The 19147-nt window shown below is 41.4% G+C and overlaps 1 protein-coding gene across 1 annotated transcript; it reads right to left on the reverse strand.

Annotated features, from left to right (window-relative positions):
• Positions 1-144: 144 nt before the first annotated feature.
• Positions 145-18280, reverse strand: LOC111973950 (alpha-N-acetylneuraminate alpha-2,8-sialyltransferase ST8SIA3-like). The gene is made up of 4 exons (XM_024001405.2): positions 17759-18280; positions 14904-15026; positions 14153-14710; positions 145-4998 (listed from the first exon to the last, which is right to left on the reverse strand). The coding sequence occupies exons 1-4, from the start codon at positions 17920-17922 to the stop codon at positions 4716-4718; spliced, it is 1128 nt and encodes a 375-aa protein (XP_023857173.1). The 5' UTR covers positions 17923-18280; the 3' UTR covers positions 145-4715.
• Between the last annotated feature and the right edge of the window lie 867 nt (positions 18281-19147).

Below are 19147 nucleotides of genomic sequence, written 5' to 3' on the forward strand. Positions count from 1 at the left end.
ACACACCCCTGAGCTTTGGGGAGCCCCAAACCCCCGGAGGTCGGTCGGGCCACGCAGATGGTACTGAAAACATCATAAGCCATTAATAATATTTTTATTACAGGAAATTATTACTGCTAAATTTTCTCTCAGCCTCATGGCAGAATGTGTAGAATAGCAGGAAATTAGGTCATGGATTCTTGAAAGTCGGGGCAATCCTTGTCCAGCAGGAAATGTTTTTTTTATAGTTGAAAAATAAGTGATTTTGTTGCATTCTTTGATCTAAAATGTACATTTTTGTGAAATTGTATAAGGAAAACCTTTTTGTGGAGGAATTTTCCAAATACTTTCAATATTTGTTTCCATGTCGGCTCTATGCCTGGAAATGCCCTTGTCCCGGAGCAAAGGATCCCAATTTCAAACTCTCCCAAAAAGTGCTTAAAAAATTATGATATTAATTGAAAACGTATCATGTTTCATTCAATAGCCCTCTGTGACTTTAATATTTATCTCAAAACTTGTGTCTGGAGATTTGGTCAACTTTGTCAGATTTGTCTAAAATCCAGAATTAATTAGGAATGAGCAGGGTCAGCTATACCATAAAGACCCCTTATTTTAATATGGTCATACCAAGGATCATTTAACTATTTGATTTGGAATTTTAGGACCCCTTAAGGCACGAGTGTGCAAAGCTGTCATCAAGGCAAATGGTGGCTATTGGAAGAATCTCAAAAATAACATTTGTATTTATTTAACACTTTTATGGTTACTACATGATTCCATATGTGTTCTTTCATAGTTTTGATGTCTTCACTATTATTCTACAATGTAGAAAACAGTAAAAATAAAGAAAAACCCTTGAATGAGTAGGTGTTCTAAAACTTTTGACCGGTAGTGTGTGTGTGTATATATATATATATATATATATATATATATGATGAAACATGGATAAACAGTCCAAAAAACTTAAAAGGAAGATTGTTCTGAAGTGTCTCTCCTATATCTGAGAGATAGATATAAGAAAGATCAGGAAACTATTTTTAATTAACCCCTTATTTTAACCACTAAACTCCATATATACAGTTCTTCCATAAACATTTTTGCTACTTTCAGACTAGTCTTGTGAGGCTTGTGGGTGTCCTAGAGCAAACCAACCAAMATGTATGTGTTTGTGAGAGATTCACCTTTCCACAGAGGGGTCATATTAGTGTGTAGCCCAAACTGTTTGGACGCTACAGACAGAAGTTGGCAGATCGGCTGTACCAACTTCAGAGGAGTCCCGTGATGCTTGTCGGGGTTAGAGCAAAACAGAGAACACCATTGTGTTTATGACTCATCTTTCCATAGAGGGGTCATAATAATAGCCAATCCTTTCGGATGCTACAGAGGTTTTTCTGAGAATATCAATTATCGGGATATCTCATGGACTGACAAACACAGCTCTAGTTCTGCCACCTTTCACASAGGATGTGAGAAGGCGACATCTCCGATGCGGTGGATTGAGACACAGCCCATGCAACAAMMAAAAAAACTGTAGGGTTAAACACTTGTTGGATAATTGTACAAATTAAATGCCTTTTATGGTGTCAGATGGAGTTAAATCCAGCTATTTATATTTTATGAAAATATTTTTTTTTAACGATTTTTCCTTTATATGGTACGCTAGCTGCTACTTTGGTCTATCAAAATGTATATTTCAAATGTTATTAATATTAAGACAAATAATTGTAGGGAAAAAGTTGAGATTGTCCCATCTTTCAAGAATCCCTGAGCTCTAAAACAGCAACATTTTCACGCAGCCTCATGGAAAAAATTGTAAAATAGCATGAAATTAGCTATAAAACTTAGACCTTGTGGGGGGACCGCAAAACTGYGCTATGCCACTGGGTTCTGTTGGTACCATTCCTTTTGAAAACAAAAGTGTTGGCACACACTAACACACACATTGGACATTTTTCTCTAAGGAAATGTGGGGGAGAATAAATTCCCTTCCTTCATGTGAGCAGTACTATAGTCTTCTTTGGTGATGATCAGTACATAGAAGCAGTCAACGGAAGACATTCATGGAGGCACAAACAGTATAAATCACCAACATAACCTATTAGATGAGACTGAAAAGACAAATATACCACACAACTATCCAAGTGTTTTCTATGTCAGGAAATCMTTTGTCGACACATCATCAAATAAATAACCTCCATCGAATGAAAGATATTGTTGTACATCATTGCCATACTTAAGCCAACATTTCAAATCACGTTACATTCAGATAAATTAACATGTCTAGTTTTAATGGGCATTCGTTGGTATATTTACTTATATGAAATAAACATTCTAAGAGGGAAAAATCTAATTACATTTCAAATCTAATCTACATATTCAGGGTATGGACTAAGAGTAAAGTACTACCTAACAAACTAATKGCACATTTGTATCATATATTTGTATTATAATAATGATGACAGACAGTCCTATGATGGGAAAACAAATTGGTATGTTCTAAAATACTTCTGTGGGCATACATCCTCCATTTAAGACTGAAGAACTTGAAAAGAACCAATGATCTGGTTCATGAGCATAGTAAATCTGAACTCATAAGCAGGGTCACCACCTTCCCAATGAGTGCATGTGCTGTGAGTCATGTGGCTATCATGTGGTACCATTTGAGCAAAGTCGTTGTACTGACATCAATGGTTAAGTACAGAAAATGTCCAATCCATACCCAATCCTCTAACATAGTGAAGCTTGACTTGATATTTTTCATAWAACATTTTGCTGAGAAGAGTAAAGATAATCTAGAGATATAAAAAATAAAGTTACATTAGTTCTTTCATTGTCAGAAAGGTAAAACTAATMATTTTGGTCCCAGTGGTTTGATAGGAATTTATGCTTTAAAACAACTTTCATATAATTTCTGGTGATATTTCAATTAAAATATCATCACAAATACAAATAATAACAAAAAACACCCTTATCCCCTCGAAACATAATCTCCTTCAAAMAAGTTGTATAAAACTAGCCTTGAACATTTGTTAGTCTCTTACATGCAATGCCATTCAATAGTGTATCATGCTCTTTGTACAAGATGCTATAATTATTAATCAAAACATTAATATCTGGTTAAAAAGTCAAAGTAATGTTTATGTGGTAGAATGCAAAACATTTCCCTGTGTTGCTACATGGGTCATAACAATAGTGATGTGTTATTGACTAAAGATAGGAAGTAGTGTTCATTTGAGGTGGTTCAATACATAAAATATATATATATATATATATATATATATTACTGTATGCATCCCACTGATTCCCACAATGTGAAGAGTGATTGGTGAAATCCCTTTCACTTTTATCACTATGATGTTCTATCGTATTTTGAAAATATAAGATTTGAAGTCATTTGAAACTAAAACAGAACACAGACACTTTAAAAATAAAAGCTGCAATATGTAACTTTTTGGGGGCCCGACCAAATTCACATTGAAAAGAAAGTCTAAGAAGCTGTAGATCTGTTCTAGGTGCGTTATTTCTATGCTTCCCGTTCTTAAGTTTTGTTTTTGCATCTATTACTTTAGTTTTTGTACACCAGCTTCAAACAGCTGAAAATACAACATGTTTGGTTATGGAAAATATATTTCACAGAGGTTTGGATGGTACGATGATTATCTACACTCTACTTGCTTGTTATCACATAAACTGAAATTAGGCAAACTATTCAATTTTTTTGAACCAGGAAATGACGGAGCCATCTCTGCATAGTGCATCTTTAATTCTTAATCTTAATGATGATGATAACAACAATATACATGTACTTTAAAGTTTACTGTAATTAAATTCAGTCTATGGCTTGGTGTTGGAATGCAGATTATTCATCCTCAAACTGAAATATTACCAGAGCTATCACCAGAATCCCAATAAAATAGTGGGACTAGGGCTATCACTGCAGTATCTTTATCTATATAGGGCAGCAATTTACATACATAAAGAGGCCTTGTAAACAAATCTGATARCAGTGCAGTGTGCTGGCTGGGCCCATTGTCTGTCTACTGGCACCTGTGGCGTTTCACTGTATGCTCAAAAGGGCTGGMAAATAGACAGTGTGTCTGTTTGCACCTCAGTGGAGGCATTTGAATCTGATTAGAAAAAAAACACTGATTTCAACTCCATCCCTGAGACTATGCAGAAGAACAATCAAATCCCTTTGAAATAAGGCTACAACCTAATAACAATTACAGTATGCCCCCCACCCGACCCCTACACTATGAAAAACACTGTTTGGAAATAGTGATTATTTTGCATTAAATGTATTCCYTTGTGTTTTCTTGTTGAAATAGGTTATGTGTGTTTTATTGATCTATTTATSCACACAATTATGGTAGCAATGCAAATAAAGTGATGTGAAATATTGTATGATGAGTACTATTATAGTGTGATATATTCAGCATAACATACATTGTGATGTCATCATCAACAAGTAATCCACATCTGGAATATTCCGCCATGTTCCTCGCAACCCAAAGTGTTAGTGTGAATTACATACATTGGACAAAGCTGAGGCAAGATGCAGTGGTGATATGATAGTGTGTTTCTAGAGTGAAAGCGTAATATAAAAGTATTAATTCTAAATCATGCATTGTCTGCTTTGAGTCACAAAATATATTACGTGAGCGCAAGGTCAGCTGCTGTATTGGAGCGTCACCAAATTAATCTCTTAAGCCCGGTCACCCAGGATGGAAKGTCTAAGAACAGTGTGAAAGGCTCAGCTTGGTCACACCTTCTCCATGCATCTTGTAGAGCAACTTAAACTCACTGGGCAGCTGGTGKGTCTCCTGCCACTTGGTGGTGAACTTGGTTCCTTTCTTGTCRTAGTAGTGGTAGGGCAGCTCCTTGCCTGTGTTGGGATCCCAGCCGAAGGGCCAGAAGCCATACAGATGGATCTCCTCACACATGGCCGAGGCCAGAGTGTACATGAGGATACCAGTGCTCAGTCGCTTGAGAGACAGGTTCTTGGTCTTCCAATATCTGTGGGAAAAAAGTCAACACAATAAAAACAATTATGTGTAAGCTATGGACAATGAATTGTTCGACAGAACATCTACACTCTAAAAGATGTGGGGTTAAAAACAACCCAAATTGGGGTTTTTTGTAACCCAGTGCTGGGTAAATAATGGACAGAACACACTTTGGGTTATTTTGACCCATACAGTTGGGTTGCATGAATAACCCAACATGTTGGGTTGTTGAGATTAACTAAAACATGGGTTAATGTAACCATCAGTTGGGTTTTATTCACTTTCATGCTGGGTTGATCCAGGTTATTTWCAGGAGGTGTGGCTGTTACAGGCTTTAGTTTTCCCATTCATATTTTGTTAGTCAGTATAGTATGCATTACACCTGTGCTGGTTTGTCATCTCGTTAGTGAGAATGTGTTTCACCTGTGCTGGTCCAGGTGATATTTTAGAGTGGCTGGCCCAGTGCTCCAGTTGTCTTGAGAGATGTGGAGGATTAACACTTTTTGTTGGCTCTCCCTGTTTTCTTCTTGTTCCACTTCCTGCCTTTAAGTTTGGTGTGGGTTTTTATTTTGTTCGCCTGTTCTTTATCAAATTTAGTGGGCGCTCATGGTGGGTGTCTTTTAGGTCCCAGTTGTTRTTGCTAGTCAACTTTCCGTGGACACCCCCATGAGTGTCTTTCAGAACCCCTCCTAAAACCCCACCTGTTTCGTTGTGGTCAGTGACTCTTTGATAGTTCCCCCTTCTGTTTGGGTGACATTATTTGGTTTTCTTGCTGGGGAACATAACAAAATGGGGGCTTGTCCGGGATCTTCTTTCCCTTGAGTATTGTAGGCCCTTTCGACCAGAGTGCATAAAAGGATTGGGAAAGAAATTAACATTCAGACCATAGAGGCGTGTAGCTGCAGCTCACGTCCAAAGTGGTTCAAACTCTGAATATTAGCACGAAGTAGAGGCGAGAAGCTCACCTCCCGGACAATCACTGGTACAGCTGATTTGCTGTCCTAAGTAAAGTATCTAGAAAAGTGAATTTAAGTGGGACCATTCTACTACTTTTCTCAAATCACTGTAGTACGCTACTCTCATCACCCAATGGGAACCATCAACACGGCTGGCTAGCCTATYTTCCAGAGCAAGTGGAAGCAGAGTGAGCTCTGTAGCTCTGTTCAGGACTACCCGACGCATCAACGGATTCCGGGCGACGGCAGAGGAGAGCAACAGTAGAAGAGACGAGTGAACGACACCTTTTGGACAATCAGAGGCTTACAAGCGTGCCGCAGAAAGGCCTAACACCCTTCATAAGAAGGCCTGGTTCTGACTGAGATAAATGGCAAACGAAGGCATTCACACGTAAATACATTCATGATTTCTTTCTCCAAATGGGCGGCGGTTCGTGTGCAAAGTATATGATTACTGTGARAGAAGTGACTCTCTCTCTCCCTTCCTCTCCATCTMYTTTGTAACAAGCCACCATATGTTGTGTCAGTCCGCTCGGGACCTGTTTGTAATGTGTTAAGTGTGCATGTTTATCCTGTGTTATCATTTAGTTAGTTAGTAAATAAATAWTTAAACCAATTTGTGTAGTAATGAATCATAAGTAAGGCTGGGGTTTTTGCAGATGCAGGAGGTTACGACTGTTCAGAATGACGATATGATACGAGGTTATGATTAATAGGTTGACTGTTTTATGGATGTGATTTAGAGTTTAGAGTTTAATTCTGGAGATGGTAACTCTTTAAACAACCGCTCTCGTGGTGCCCCAAATTCCTAATCAGTTAATTGTTACATGATAACAATTAAACATAGTTAGTTGATTAGATAAATAACAGTCATCAGATTAATGAAAGTAAAGTCACGACACCAGACTAGAACAAGAATGCCATTCAATTAAGTGATTAAGAGAGATGGATMTGGAAGTGCTCCGAATCCAATCAGGCTATCCTGCACCCTCAACAGAGTTTGATCTTTGTCGGAACAGCCGACTTGTATCGCTTCAATGAAAAGGAGGTGGATGTATATTTTACTCTGTTTRRGCGGATTGCAACATCCCTAAAATTGTYGCGAGACATTTGGTCACTGCTCCTCCAAAGTGTTCTTGTGGGTAAAGTCAKAAAGTGTACGCCGCTTTATCTCTTGACCAGAGTTCAGATTATTAAACTTTTAAAGCTACTATCCTTCAGGCTTATGAGTAGGTCCCAGAGGCATACAGACAACAATTCCGTAAATTACGAAAGACAGAATCACAAAGCCATGTTGAGTTAGCAAGGGAACAAGCATGTCTTTTTGATCGGTGTTGTGGTTCTCAAGATGTCAGGGACCTTGAGGATTTAAAGAAACTCATACTTCTCGAGCAATTCAAGAATTGGCTTCACGAAAGGGTTGCTACCTACAATACATTGATGAGCACAAGGATCTCACTCTTAAGAAAGCTGCAGTTCTGGCAGATGAGTTTGTGTTGACACATAAAACTACTTTCACAAATAAAGCACCCAGTAGTTATCCCTACGCAAAAAGCAATCCAGAGAAGTCACCTCCTACCTCAAGGTTTCAGTCCTTTTCTACAGTGCCCAAAGATAAAATCTTTTTTTTTTGTATCCGACAGTTTGTAATTACTGCTGTGAGAATGAGAAAGAGAGAAAAAGCTGTTTCTTGTTGTGGGAGCACTCCAGCCCATTAACTTTTTAAGGCTAGGGGGCAGTATCCTGAATTCCGGATGACAAAGTAAACTGCCTGTTACTCAGGCCCAGAAGCTAGGATATGCATATAATTGGTAGCATTGGACTGACACACTCTGAAGTTCTAACTGTTAAAATAATGTCTGTGAGTAATAACAGAAACTGATATAGCAGGTGAAACCCCGGGGAGAATCATCCGGATTTTTTTTTTGAAGGTCACGGGCCATTTCAATGCAAGCCTATGGGATATTCAAAAGAATTCCTCTCAGATTGCAGTTCCAATGGCTTCCACTAGATATCAACAGTCTTTAGAAAGGGTTTCAGGCTTGTTTTTTTTTAAACGAACGAGTAGTTGTAGTTTTTTCCAAGGTGTTCTCTCATTAGAAAAGTATTCTTCTCCGTTTTAAATGTTATTGTTTATTTAGATATTAGAGTACCTGAGGATTAATTAGAAATATCGTTTGACCTGTTTGGACGAACTTTGCTGGTAACTTTTTGGATTCGTTTGTATGCAAGTTGAACGAGTGGATTACTGAATCAAGCGCGACAACTAACTGACATTTTTGGGATATAAAGAAGAGACTTTAAAACAACCATTTGTTGTGTAGCTGGGCCCTTGGGATTGCAAACAGAGGAAGATCTTCAAAGGTAAGTGATTTATTTTATCGTATATTGTAATTTTGTGACGCTGTGCTGGTTTGGAAAAGTATTTTGTGTGGGGCGCTGTCCTCAGATAATTGCATGGTATGCTTTCGCTGTAAGCCTTTTTGAAATCTGATTGGTTGGATTACAAGAAGTTAAGCTTTTAAACGATGTAGCACTTGTATTTTTCATGAATGTTTAATATTACGATTTTTGTATTTTGAATTTTGCGCTCTGCAATTTCACCGGATGTTGTTGTGGTGGGCGCTAGCGGCACACCTAGCCCAAAGAGGTCCATTAAGTCTCTGGTTGGAACTGGTGTATTCCTAAACAATTATTGTATCAGTGTGTATGAACCCCTTTGTTTCAGACGGGTTTGTGTCTCTGCAGATGCTGTTAGCAGCCAGTGAAGATACTGCGAGATACTGGGGCAGCCCAGTTTCTTCATTTTGGAGGGTGTAATGCTTGTGCTCCACGTCAGCAACTGGTTACATTACCAGTCAAAAGTTTGGACACATCTACTCATTCAAAGGTTTTTCTTTTATTTTCCTTCACTTTTCTCACATTGTAGAAAAATAGTGAAGAATCAGAATGTGTTAACACACATGGAATCATGTAGTAACCAAATAGGTGTTAAACAAATACAAATGTATTTATATTTGAGATTCTGTGACACTGTATGTGATTTATTTTAGAATTCAAGGCACACTTAACCAGCATGGCTACAGTACACAGCATTCTGTAGTGATACGCCATCCCATCTGGTTTGCGCTTAGTGGAACTATTGTCACGTTCGTTATAAGGATCGGACCAAGGCCCAGCGTGGTATGCGTACATTCTTATTTAGTAAGAAATGAAACACTAAACAAATTACAAAAATAACAAAACGAAACGTGAAGCTATAACACAAGTGCTGACAGGCAACTACACATAGACACTCCACAATAGAAAGTGGGAACAGGGCTGCTAAATATGATCCCCAATCAGAGACAACGATAAACAGCTGTCTCTGATTGGGAACATATCAGGCCAACATAGAAATACAAAACCCCTAGACCTACAAACACCCTAGACATACAAAACCCTAGACATAACAAACACCTAGACATACAACACTAGAGTACCACCCTAGTCACACCCTGACCTAACCAAATATATAGAAACAGAGATATTCTAAGGTCAGGGCGTGACAGTACCGCCCCCACCCCACCCCCCACAACGGTGGCGGAATCCCGGCCGCAACACTGAACCTATAGGGGGGGTCCGGGTGGGCATCTACCTTCGGTGGGCGGCTCCGGTTCTGGACGCAGCCCCCCTCCTTACGCTAATACCTCGGCTTTGGTAGAACCGGACATGGATCATTGCCGAGGCTCTGGACAGCCGGATCATCGCCGCGGAGACAGGACTGGGGACATCGCCGGAGACCCCGGACTGGGAGACCGTGGCCTGAGACCCGGCTGAGGACCGTCGCCGAGACCGGGCTGGGGACCGTCGCCGGAGACCCGGACTGGGGACCCGGTCGTCCGCACCGAGACCCCGGCTGAGGACCTTCGCGAGACTCTGGACTGGGATCGTCGCCGGAGACCGGACTGTGGACCGTCGTTGATGGGTTCCCGGACTGTGGACCGTCGTTGGAGGTTCCGGACTGTGACCCGTCGTTGGAGGTTCCGGACTGTGGACCGTCGTTGGAGGTTCCGGACTGTGGACCGTCTGTTGGAGGTTCGGACTGTGGCCGTCTCGGAGTTCCGACTGGGGTGCCGTCGTGAAGGTTCCGGACTGATGGCCCGTCAGTTGAAGTGGGTCCGGTGGAATGTTGCCGGGAAGCTCTGGACTGGAACTGTCGCGGAAGCTCTGGGGACTGGGAAACTGTCTGCCGGAAGCTTCTGGAGCCTGGGACTACCGACTCCGCTTGGGAATTCCGCCGGAAAGTCTCTGGACTGGGAGATTGTTTGCCGGTAGCATGGATCTGGGGAAACTTGTGACACGAGGGTAGACGAGGAAGCTGTCAGGACTAGGGACTGATCCGCAGGAAAGCTTCTGGCCACTATGGAGGCCTGATGCGTGGGACAGGTACAGGTGGTACCGGGCTGAAGACACGCACCTCAGGGCGAGTGCGGGGAGGAGGCACTGGACTGTGGAGGCGCACTGCAGATCTGGAGCGTAGAGCTGACACAATGCTTTCTGGCTGGATGCTCACTTGAGCCCGGCAAGTGCGGGGCGCTAGCAAAGGACGTACTGGGCTGTGCAGACGCACCGGAGACACAGTACGCAGAGCCGGCGCAGGATATCCTGGTCCAAGGAGGTGTACTGGAGACCAGGAGCGCTGAGCCGGCACCATCCGTCCTGGCTGGATGCCCATTCTAGCCCRGMAAATGCGAGGAGCTGGAATAGAGCGCACCGGGCTATGAATGCGAACTAGAACACCGTGCGCATCACTGCRTAACACGGTGTCTGACCAGTCACACGCTCCCGACGGTAAGCACGAGGAGTTGGCTCAGGTCTCCAACCTGACTCAGCCAATCTCCCCGTGTTCCCCCCCCCCAAAAAAATTATGGGGCTGCCTCTCGTGCTTGTCTCGTTGGTACAACTCCTCGTAATATTGCCTAAATATGATCCCCAATCAGAGACAACGATAAACAGCTGTCTCTCATAGAAATACAAAACCCCTAGACCTACAACRACCCTAGACATACAAAACCCTAGACATACAAAACTCTAGACATACAACACTAGAGTACCCACCCTAGTCACAGGGCGTGACAACTRTCATTTGTTTTTCAACAGGACAATGATCCCAACACATCTCCAGGCTGTGTAAGGGCTATTTGACCAAGAAGGAGAGTGATGGAGTACTGCATCAGATGACCTGGCCTCCACAATCACCCAACATCAAACCAATTGAGATAGTTTGGGATGAGTTGGACCGCTGAGTGAAGGAAAAGCAGCCCGCATGTGCTCAGCATATGAGGGAACTCCTTCAAGACTGTTGGAAAAGCATTCCAGGTGAAGCTGGTAGAGAGAATGCCAAGAGTGTGCAAAAATGTCATTAAGGCAAAGGGTGGCTCCTTTTTGAAGAATCTAAAATCTAAAATATATTTTGATTTGTTTAACTCTTTTTAGGTTATTACATGATTCCATATGTGTTATTTCATAGTTTTGATGTCTTCACTATTTTTCTACAATGTGTTGCTTCTTTATCTCCTCCTACAATGTAGAAAATAGTAAAAATAAAGAAACCCCTGAATGAGTACGTGTGTCCAAAATCTTGACTGGTACTATATWTTTTTTTAAAGTACATACACTACAGTGCATTCGGAAAGTATTCAGACCCCTTGACCCCTTTTCCACATTTTGTTACGTTGTAACCTTATTCTAAAATGGATTAAATAAATGTTTTCCCTCGTCAATCTACATACAATACCCCATAATGACAAAGCAAAAACAGGTCTTTAGAAATGTTTGCAAATGTATAAAAAATAAGAAACAGAAATATCTTATTTACATAAGTATTCAGACCCTTTGTTATGAGACTCGAAATTGAGCTCAGTTGCATCCTGTTTCCATTGATCATCCTTGAGATGTTTCTACAACTTGATTGGAGTCCACCTGTGGTAAATTCAATTGACTGGACATGATTTGGAAAGGCACACACCTGTTTATATAAGGTCCCACTGTTGACAGTGCATGGCAGAGTAAAAACCAAGCAATGAGGTTGAAGGAATTGTCAGTAGAACTCAGATCTGGGGAAGGGTACCAAGAACACAGTGGCCTCCATTATTCTTAAATGGAAGAAGTTTGGAACCACCAAGACTCTTCCTAGAGCTGGCTGCCTGGGCAAACTGAGAAATCGGGGGAGAAGGGCCTTGGTCGGGAGGTAACCAAGAACCCGATGGTCACTCTGATAGAGATCCAGAGTTCCTCTGTGGAGATGGGAGAGCCTTCCAGAAGGACAACCATCTCTGCAGCACTCCACCAATCAGGCCTTTATGGTAGAGTGGCCAGTTGGAAGCCACTCCTCAGTAAGGCACATGACAGCCCGCTTGGAGTTTGTCAAAAGGCACCTAAAGGACTCTCCGACCATGAAAAAAATTATKAAACCAAGATTGAACTCTTTGGCCTGAATGCCAAGCATCACATCTGGAAGAAACCTGGCACCATCCCTACGGTGAAGCATGGTGGTGGCAGCATCATGCTGTGGGGATGTTATTCAGAGACAGGGACTGGGAGACTAGTCAGGWTTGAGGKCAATAGTGAACAGAGCAAAGTACAGAGAGATCCTTGATGAAAACCTGCTCCTGAGCGCTCAGGACCTCAGACTGGGGCGAAGGTTCACCTTCCAACAGGACAACGACCCTAAGCACACATCCAAGACAATGCAGGAGTGGCTTCAGGACAAGTCTCTGACWGTCAAAGGTGCTTCAACAAAGTACTGAGTAAAGGGTCTGAATACTTATGTAAATGTAATATTTCCGTTTTTTTTCTAAAAAMCAGTTTTTGCTTTACCATTATGGGGTATTGTGTGTAGATTGATGGGGAAAAATCTATTTAATACATTTTAAATAAATAATAAGGTAATTTAACAAAATGTGGAAAAAGTGAAGGGGTCTGAATACGTTCTGTATTCACTGCATATTTACCAAAAAAAAGTGGCTGTTCTGGCTGGTTTGAATTATTGACAGCCAGTAGACACAATGTTTATATTGGAGAAGGTGATGCATTTAAGTTGATCATGTTGTGAGATGGTAGTTATTTTCTGTTAGTTGAGAGCAAACTTGTCCAACAAACATAGGATATATGTGTTGTCTTAAGGGGGAAGGTGTTACAGGCTTTGGTTTTTCCATTTATATTTTGAGGATGCATGCTAGCACATGGGGCGCACCGATTGGTGTCACCTCATTGTCATCTCGTTAGTGGGAAGGTGTTTCACCTGTGCTGACCGAGGTGATATTTACGAGTGGCTGGCCCAGTGCTCCAGTTGTCTTGAGAGATGTAGAGAGTTAAAACAATCCTTTATCTGATCTTCCCAGTTTTCGTTTTGCTTCCATTTTTGTTTTGCTTACTGTCTTACTGTTTGGTGTGTTTTTTTTTGTTTGCCTCTTCTTGGGCAAATTTAGTGGGCGCTCATGGTGGGTGTCTTTTAGGTCCCAGTTGTTGTTGCTAGTCAACTTTCAGTGGACAGCCCCATGAGTGTCTTTCAGAACCCCTCCTAAAACCCCACCTGTTTCATTTTGGTTGTGGTCAGTGACTCTTTGTTAGTACCCCCTTCTGTTTGGGTGACATTATTTGGTTTTCTTGCTGGGGAACATAAAAGTGGCTTATTAGAGGCCTAGCAACATATGATGCAAAATGCATCATACCGGCTGTATTTTTTAATTTTGAAAGATATATATCTTAACTTGATTGCTGACATACAACACATTTTTAGGACTATATCAACAATGGACTAATGAAAYAAATACCAAAATATGTTTTTGGGGTGGAGTTTCCCTGTAAGCCTTCTGCAAGCCTCATAAAAGCTTGAAGTGTTTAACCGTAACATCCGGTATAGAACAGATGAACAGGAATGACATTTACTATCACCGGTGGCCAAAAAAAACCACCTAAAAGCCACGCCCCTATTAATCCATACCTCTGTTGGGTTATATCTCAATAACCCAGCATCAACAACCCAACCCTGCTCTTTTTAAAGAACACAACACAACTAAGTGACCCAAGGCCTGCAATCCAGCATTTTTAAAAACATGTACAGTTTGTAGTAACAATGGTGTCTGAAAGTGAGAACTAAACCACCCATGACTGCTCTGATGCCCAGAACTCTGGCACAAAACTCAGTCTCTTCCTTCTCCATACTTGTTGACATCCTGCATGATGTTTCCCGGCCAGGCCAGCTTGATCTTCAGCTGCCCCTTGTGCTCAACAAAGAAGTCCACCAGGGTCCGTGTGACGGTGGCCGAGGTGTGGAGGAAAAACGCAGGGATCCACAAAATGGCCCCCTCCAGCTTCTTCAGGTTGAGAAAGAAGTTGTTGCGGTCCTGGATGGTCAGCAGATTGTTGTAGTAACTCTCCAGGATGCTGGGGTTAAAAGTGGTGAGGTTGGTCTTCCGGCCCACATCCTTGTAGTAAGAGTCGGTAGGGGCGAAGTTGCAGCGGAAGATAAAGTCGGCGCTGTCGATCTCTGGCCCACAGTGACTGCCTGTCAGGATCCCACTGTTACCCACCACGGCACACACGTTGTAGTGCTTGTTCTGGATGGGCGAAGCATCAGGAAGCAGTGACTTCAGGTTGTTGTTTATGGAGAAGACATACTTGTGACTGGAGAAGTCGAAGTGCATCAGCTGGCCGACGCGTACACCGTTCTTGGTGAGGGAGAAGTTGTTGGCCACATCAATGTAATGGAAGATCTCTTTCCTGAAAGGTAGTTAACAGATCAAAATATCAGCTCACAGCTGCTGTTTCTACAAAATGTAGTTATGTAGCCAACTGCAAATGGCAAATAAACTGTAATGTTTTACTAAACACAAACAGTATTCTGTTAAACTGCTTTACAAACAATATAAAAGTTTCTACAGATTATTACAGATATCCCACATAATCATAATACCTTTGCTGATAAAAAGCGGTCCTATTAAATTTCCATTTGGATGGTTTCCCATGCAGCTCCTCATTCAGAGCATGGGTTAATGGGATGAAGGATGGGTCCAGGAAATTCAGGGCAAACTGTGACCTGAGAGGAAGAGAGTTTCCCTTAGTAAAGACACTGTTGATATTGTCAGCATGTACTGTAAGCATTACAGTGAGTATCATAAGTATTCACCCCCTTGGATTTATTCACATTTTATTGTGTTACAAAGTGGGATTCAAATGGATTTTATAAAAAAAAATTGTGAACGATCTACACAAAATGCACTGTAATATCAAAATGACAAAAAAATGTAAATGTCTTCAATTTGAAAATGTTATGAAAAATGAAATGCTTGTATACCTTGATTAGAAAAATATTCACCCCCCACCGAACCAATATATGTTAGAAACACCTTTGGCAGTGATTACAGCTGTGAGTCTTCTTGGGTAAGTCTCTAAGAGCTTTGCACACCTGGATTGTGCAATATTTGYCCCTTATTCTTCTACATTCTTCAAGCTCTTTCAAGGTGTTGGGGGTCATGACTAGACAGCAATTTTCAAGTCTTGCCATAGATTTTCAAGCAGATTTCAGTCAAAACTGTAACTTGGCCACTCAGGAACAGTCACTGTCTTCTTAGTAAGCAACTCCAGTGCAGATTTGGCCTGGTCAATGTCCTGCTGAAAGGTTAATTCCTCTCCTAGTGTCTGGTGTAAAGCAGACTGAAGCAGGTTTTGAAGTAGGATTTTGCATGTGCTTTGCGCAATCCCGTTTCTTTTTATGAAAGTAAGGAGGCAGATTTGCCCCAAACATAACGATTTGCATTTAGGCCAAAAATTGTATTCCTTTGCTGTGTTTTCTTGCAGTAGTGCTTTAGTGCTTTGTTGCATACAGAATGCATGTTTTTTCATATTTGTATTCATTATATTTACTGTATATTGTTATTTTCAATCATTGTCATTTAGGTCATTATTTTGGAGTTGCTACAATGTTGTTGATCCCATCCTCAGTTTTCTCCCATCAGTCTGTAGCTCTGTAGCTGTTTTTCATGGTGACATCCCAGAGCAGTTTCCTTCCTGTCCTGCAGCTCAGTTCAGAATGATGACGGTATCTTTGTTGTATCTGAGTGGTTTAATACACAGCTTAATTATTAACTTGACCATGCTCCTTGACCATGCTCCCTGGTCTTTGTAGTTGAATCTGTGCTCGAAATGCAATACCTGACTGAGGGACCTTAGAGAGGTTGCATGTATGGGGGACAGAGTAGTCATTCAAACATCATGTCAATGCCTGTTATTTCACACAGAGTAAGTCCATGTAACTTATTTGTTAAGCCACGTTTTACTCCTGAACTCATTTAGGCTTACCTAAACAAGGGGGTGAATACTCAAGCAACGACTAACATTAGCCTATATTAGTTAATGATTTTGTATTAATTTGGAAACATTTGTAGAATTTTATTTTYACTTTGACAATATGGAGTCTTTTGTGTAGATCAATTACAAACCATGAAAATATTATCCATTTCAATCCTGTAACGGTAGTCGTCATATTCCTCCTCCTCAGACGAGGAGAGGAGAGAGGGATCGGAAGACCAATGTGCAGCGAGGTATGTAGACATCATGAATTTATTAGACACGACGAACACTGAACCGAAATACACTTGATGAACTACAAAACAAAATACCGATGTAGACAGACCTGGACACGAACTTACATATAACGTGAAGAACGCATGAAACAGGAACAGACTACATAAACCGAACGAACAAACGAAACAGTCCCGTGTGGTGCAAACAAACACAGACACAGGAGACAATCACCCACAAACAAACAGTGTGAACAGCCAACCTATATATGGTTCTCAATCAGAGGAAACGTCAAACACCTGTCCCTGATTGAGAACCATATAAGGCTAATTACAAGTGACCTAAACATAGAAACACAAAACATAGAATGCCCACCCCAACTCACGCCCTGACCAACTAAACACATACAAAAATAACATAAAACAGGTCAGGAACGTGACAAATCCCACTTCGTAAGGCAACAAAATATGAAGCAAAAAATCAAAGGGGGGTGAATACTTATGGACTTTCAATGATTCTACAGTTKAATTTTCATTAAAAATATATATATAATTGATGCTGGATTTGCATTAGATTAGGCTACAGCCGCGTGCAGAGGAATATTCTTTATTTCGATTATTTGTCAAAGCCTATTCAGTCAGTGCTATCCGAGATCAGTGGGACGTCCCTACCCCATTGAAGTTGACTTTTAAACTGGTTAAGTTAAGGGTTAAGGTTAGGGTAGGGGTTAAAGGTTTAAGGTATGGACGTCCCAAGGATTCCGGATAGCACTGAACAAAGCCCATTTACTGCATGCATTCAGGCGTGGGTTTGTCACAATAGGCTAGATTCGTTCACTCAGCACCTTGGACAGTTCTCTTGTTTGAAATCCGGCTCCTTGTAGAGCAACGATTTGTTGTCACATATGGCATTTTTAAACATTTAAACAATAACCTCCTGTCAATGATTCTACAGTTGAATTTTCATTTAAAAAATGAAATGTAATTGATGCAGGGATTTGCATTAGATTAGGCTACTGTAGCGTGCAGCAGAATATTATTTATTTTGATTATTTATTAAGGCCCTGATGCAGTTAGCCATATTATGCCATAGCCTACAGAACAATGTGGACATAAAATTGGGAACAAAATTGTCACGCATGCGCCTTGTCGGTGACATAAATCACATCTTATTTGACAATTTCAGGTGGTTTGAGTCATGTCAAAATAAAAAATGATGAGTTTCAAGGTCTTGATTTAGCCTACTCACCGAAATCCTGCGTGGAACATTATCCGTGGTGGTCCTCCCACGTTGTCATATTTTGTGGAAGATAAGATGCTGTCCTTTCTAATGGACACATAACTTATTAAGGATAAAATGAGAAGAGCGACCATCAATATGACCAAACCCAGGGCGTTTGAGATGCGGACCATCTTGGAGCGTTTTCATTCCTTGAAGAAAAGCGATTAAAATGTGCGAGCCTTCATCACCTCGATTCGAGATGCTGATTTTGGCTATAYGTATTGGTATTATGATAAAAAAGAAACATGTTTTGTCATGTAAAACGGACGGCAAATGTGCACTGCGGTTGAGAGGGCAGGATAGTCATTGGATGGCAGTCGGCTGCCTTGGCGATCCGTCTTCGTGCATTCTCATCATCCCTGCCTTGGCTTCGCGCTGAAATGCAATTTCTCTCCAGCCAGATTAATTCCATTAGGGCGATGCATCTGAAATTCACGTCAACGCATCAAACCAGCAAACATCTCACTGCTCTGTTACGCACCCTTTCCTCAGGAAATAATTCCACATATTTCGGTGTGTTTGTTGAGCCCAGATGAAAAGAAGACCCTAAAAGTGTCATGGCTGTATTATAACTCTCTGGGGTTTACAGATGGGAGCAATTAACTTAGTGGTATGCATACCATCCAAGATTACTTGCTGACTGTATAAAATACTGCAGCACAAAATATTAAGCAAATGTGGAAGCCTGATCAGCATCGCAATTAGTCCTGGCTTGCAGTCAGAGTTCCAATTCATCCCAAAGGTGTTCGATGAGGTTGAGGTCAGGGCTCTGTGCAGGCCAGTCAAGTTCTTCCACGCCGATCTCGACAAACCATTTCTGTATTGACCTCGCTTTGTGTACAGGGGCATTGTCATGCTGAAAGAGGAAAGGGCCTTCCCCAAACTGTTGCCACACAGTTGGAAGCACAGAATCATATAGAATGTCATTGTATGCTGTAGTGTTAAGATTTCCCTTCACTGGAACTAAGGGGCCTAGCCCGAACCATGAAAAATAACCCCTCTACCAAACTTTACAGTTGGCACTATGCATTCGGGCAGGTAGCGTTCTCCTGGCATCTGCCAAAACCAGATTAGTCTGTCAGACTGCCAGATGGTGACGCATCACTACAGAGAATGCGTTTCCACTGCTCCAGAGTCCAATGGCGTCGAGCTTTACACCACTTCAGCTGACACTTGGCATTGCTCATTGTGATCTAAGGCTTGCTTTCATGAAGCTCCAGAGGAACAGTTCTTGTGCTTACGTTGCTTCCAGAGGCAGTTTGGAACTCGGGAGTGAGTGTTGCAACCGAGGAGACGATTTTTACGCACTTCAGCATTCGGCGGTCTCGTTCTGTGAGCTTGTAGGACCAACCACAT

Source organism: Salvelinus sp. IW2-2015, linkage group LG15 (assembly GCF_002910315.2).
Source record: "Salvelinus sp. IW2-2015 linkage group LG15, ASM291031v2, whole genome shotgun sequence".
In the NCBI taxonomy this organism is placed as follows: Eukaryota; Metazoa; Chordata; class Actinopteri; order Salmoniformes; family Salmonidae; genus Salvelinus; species Salvelinus sp. IW2-2015.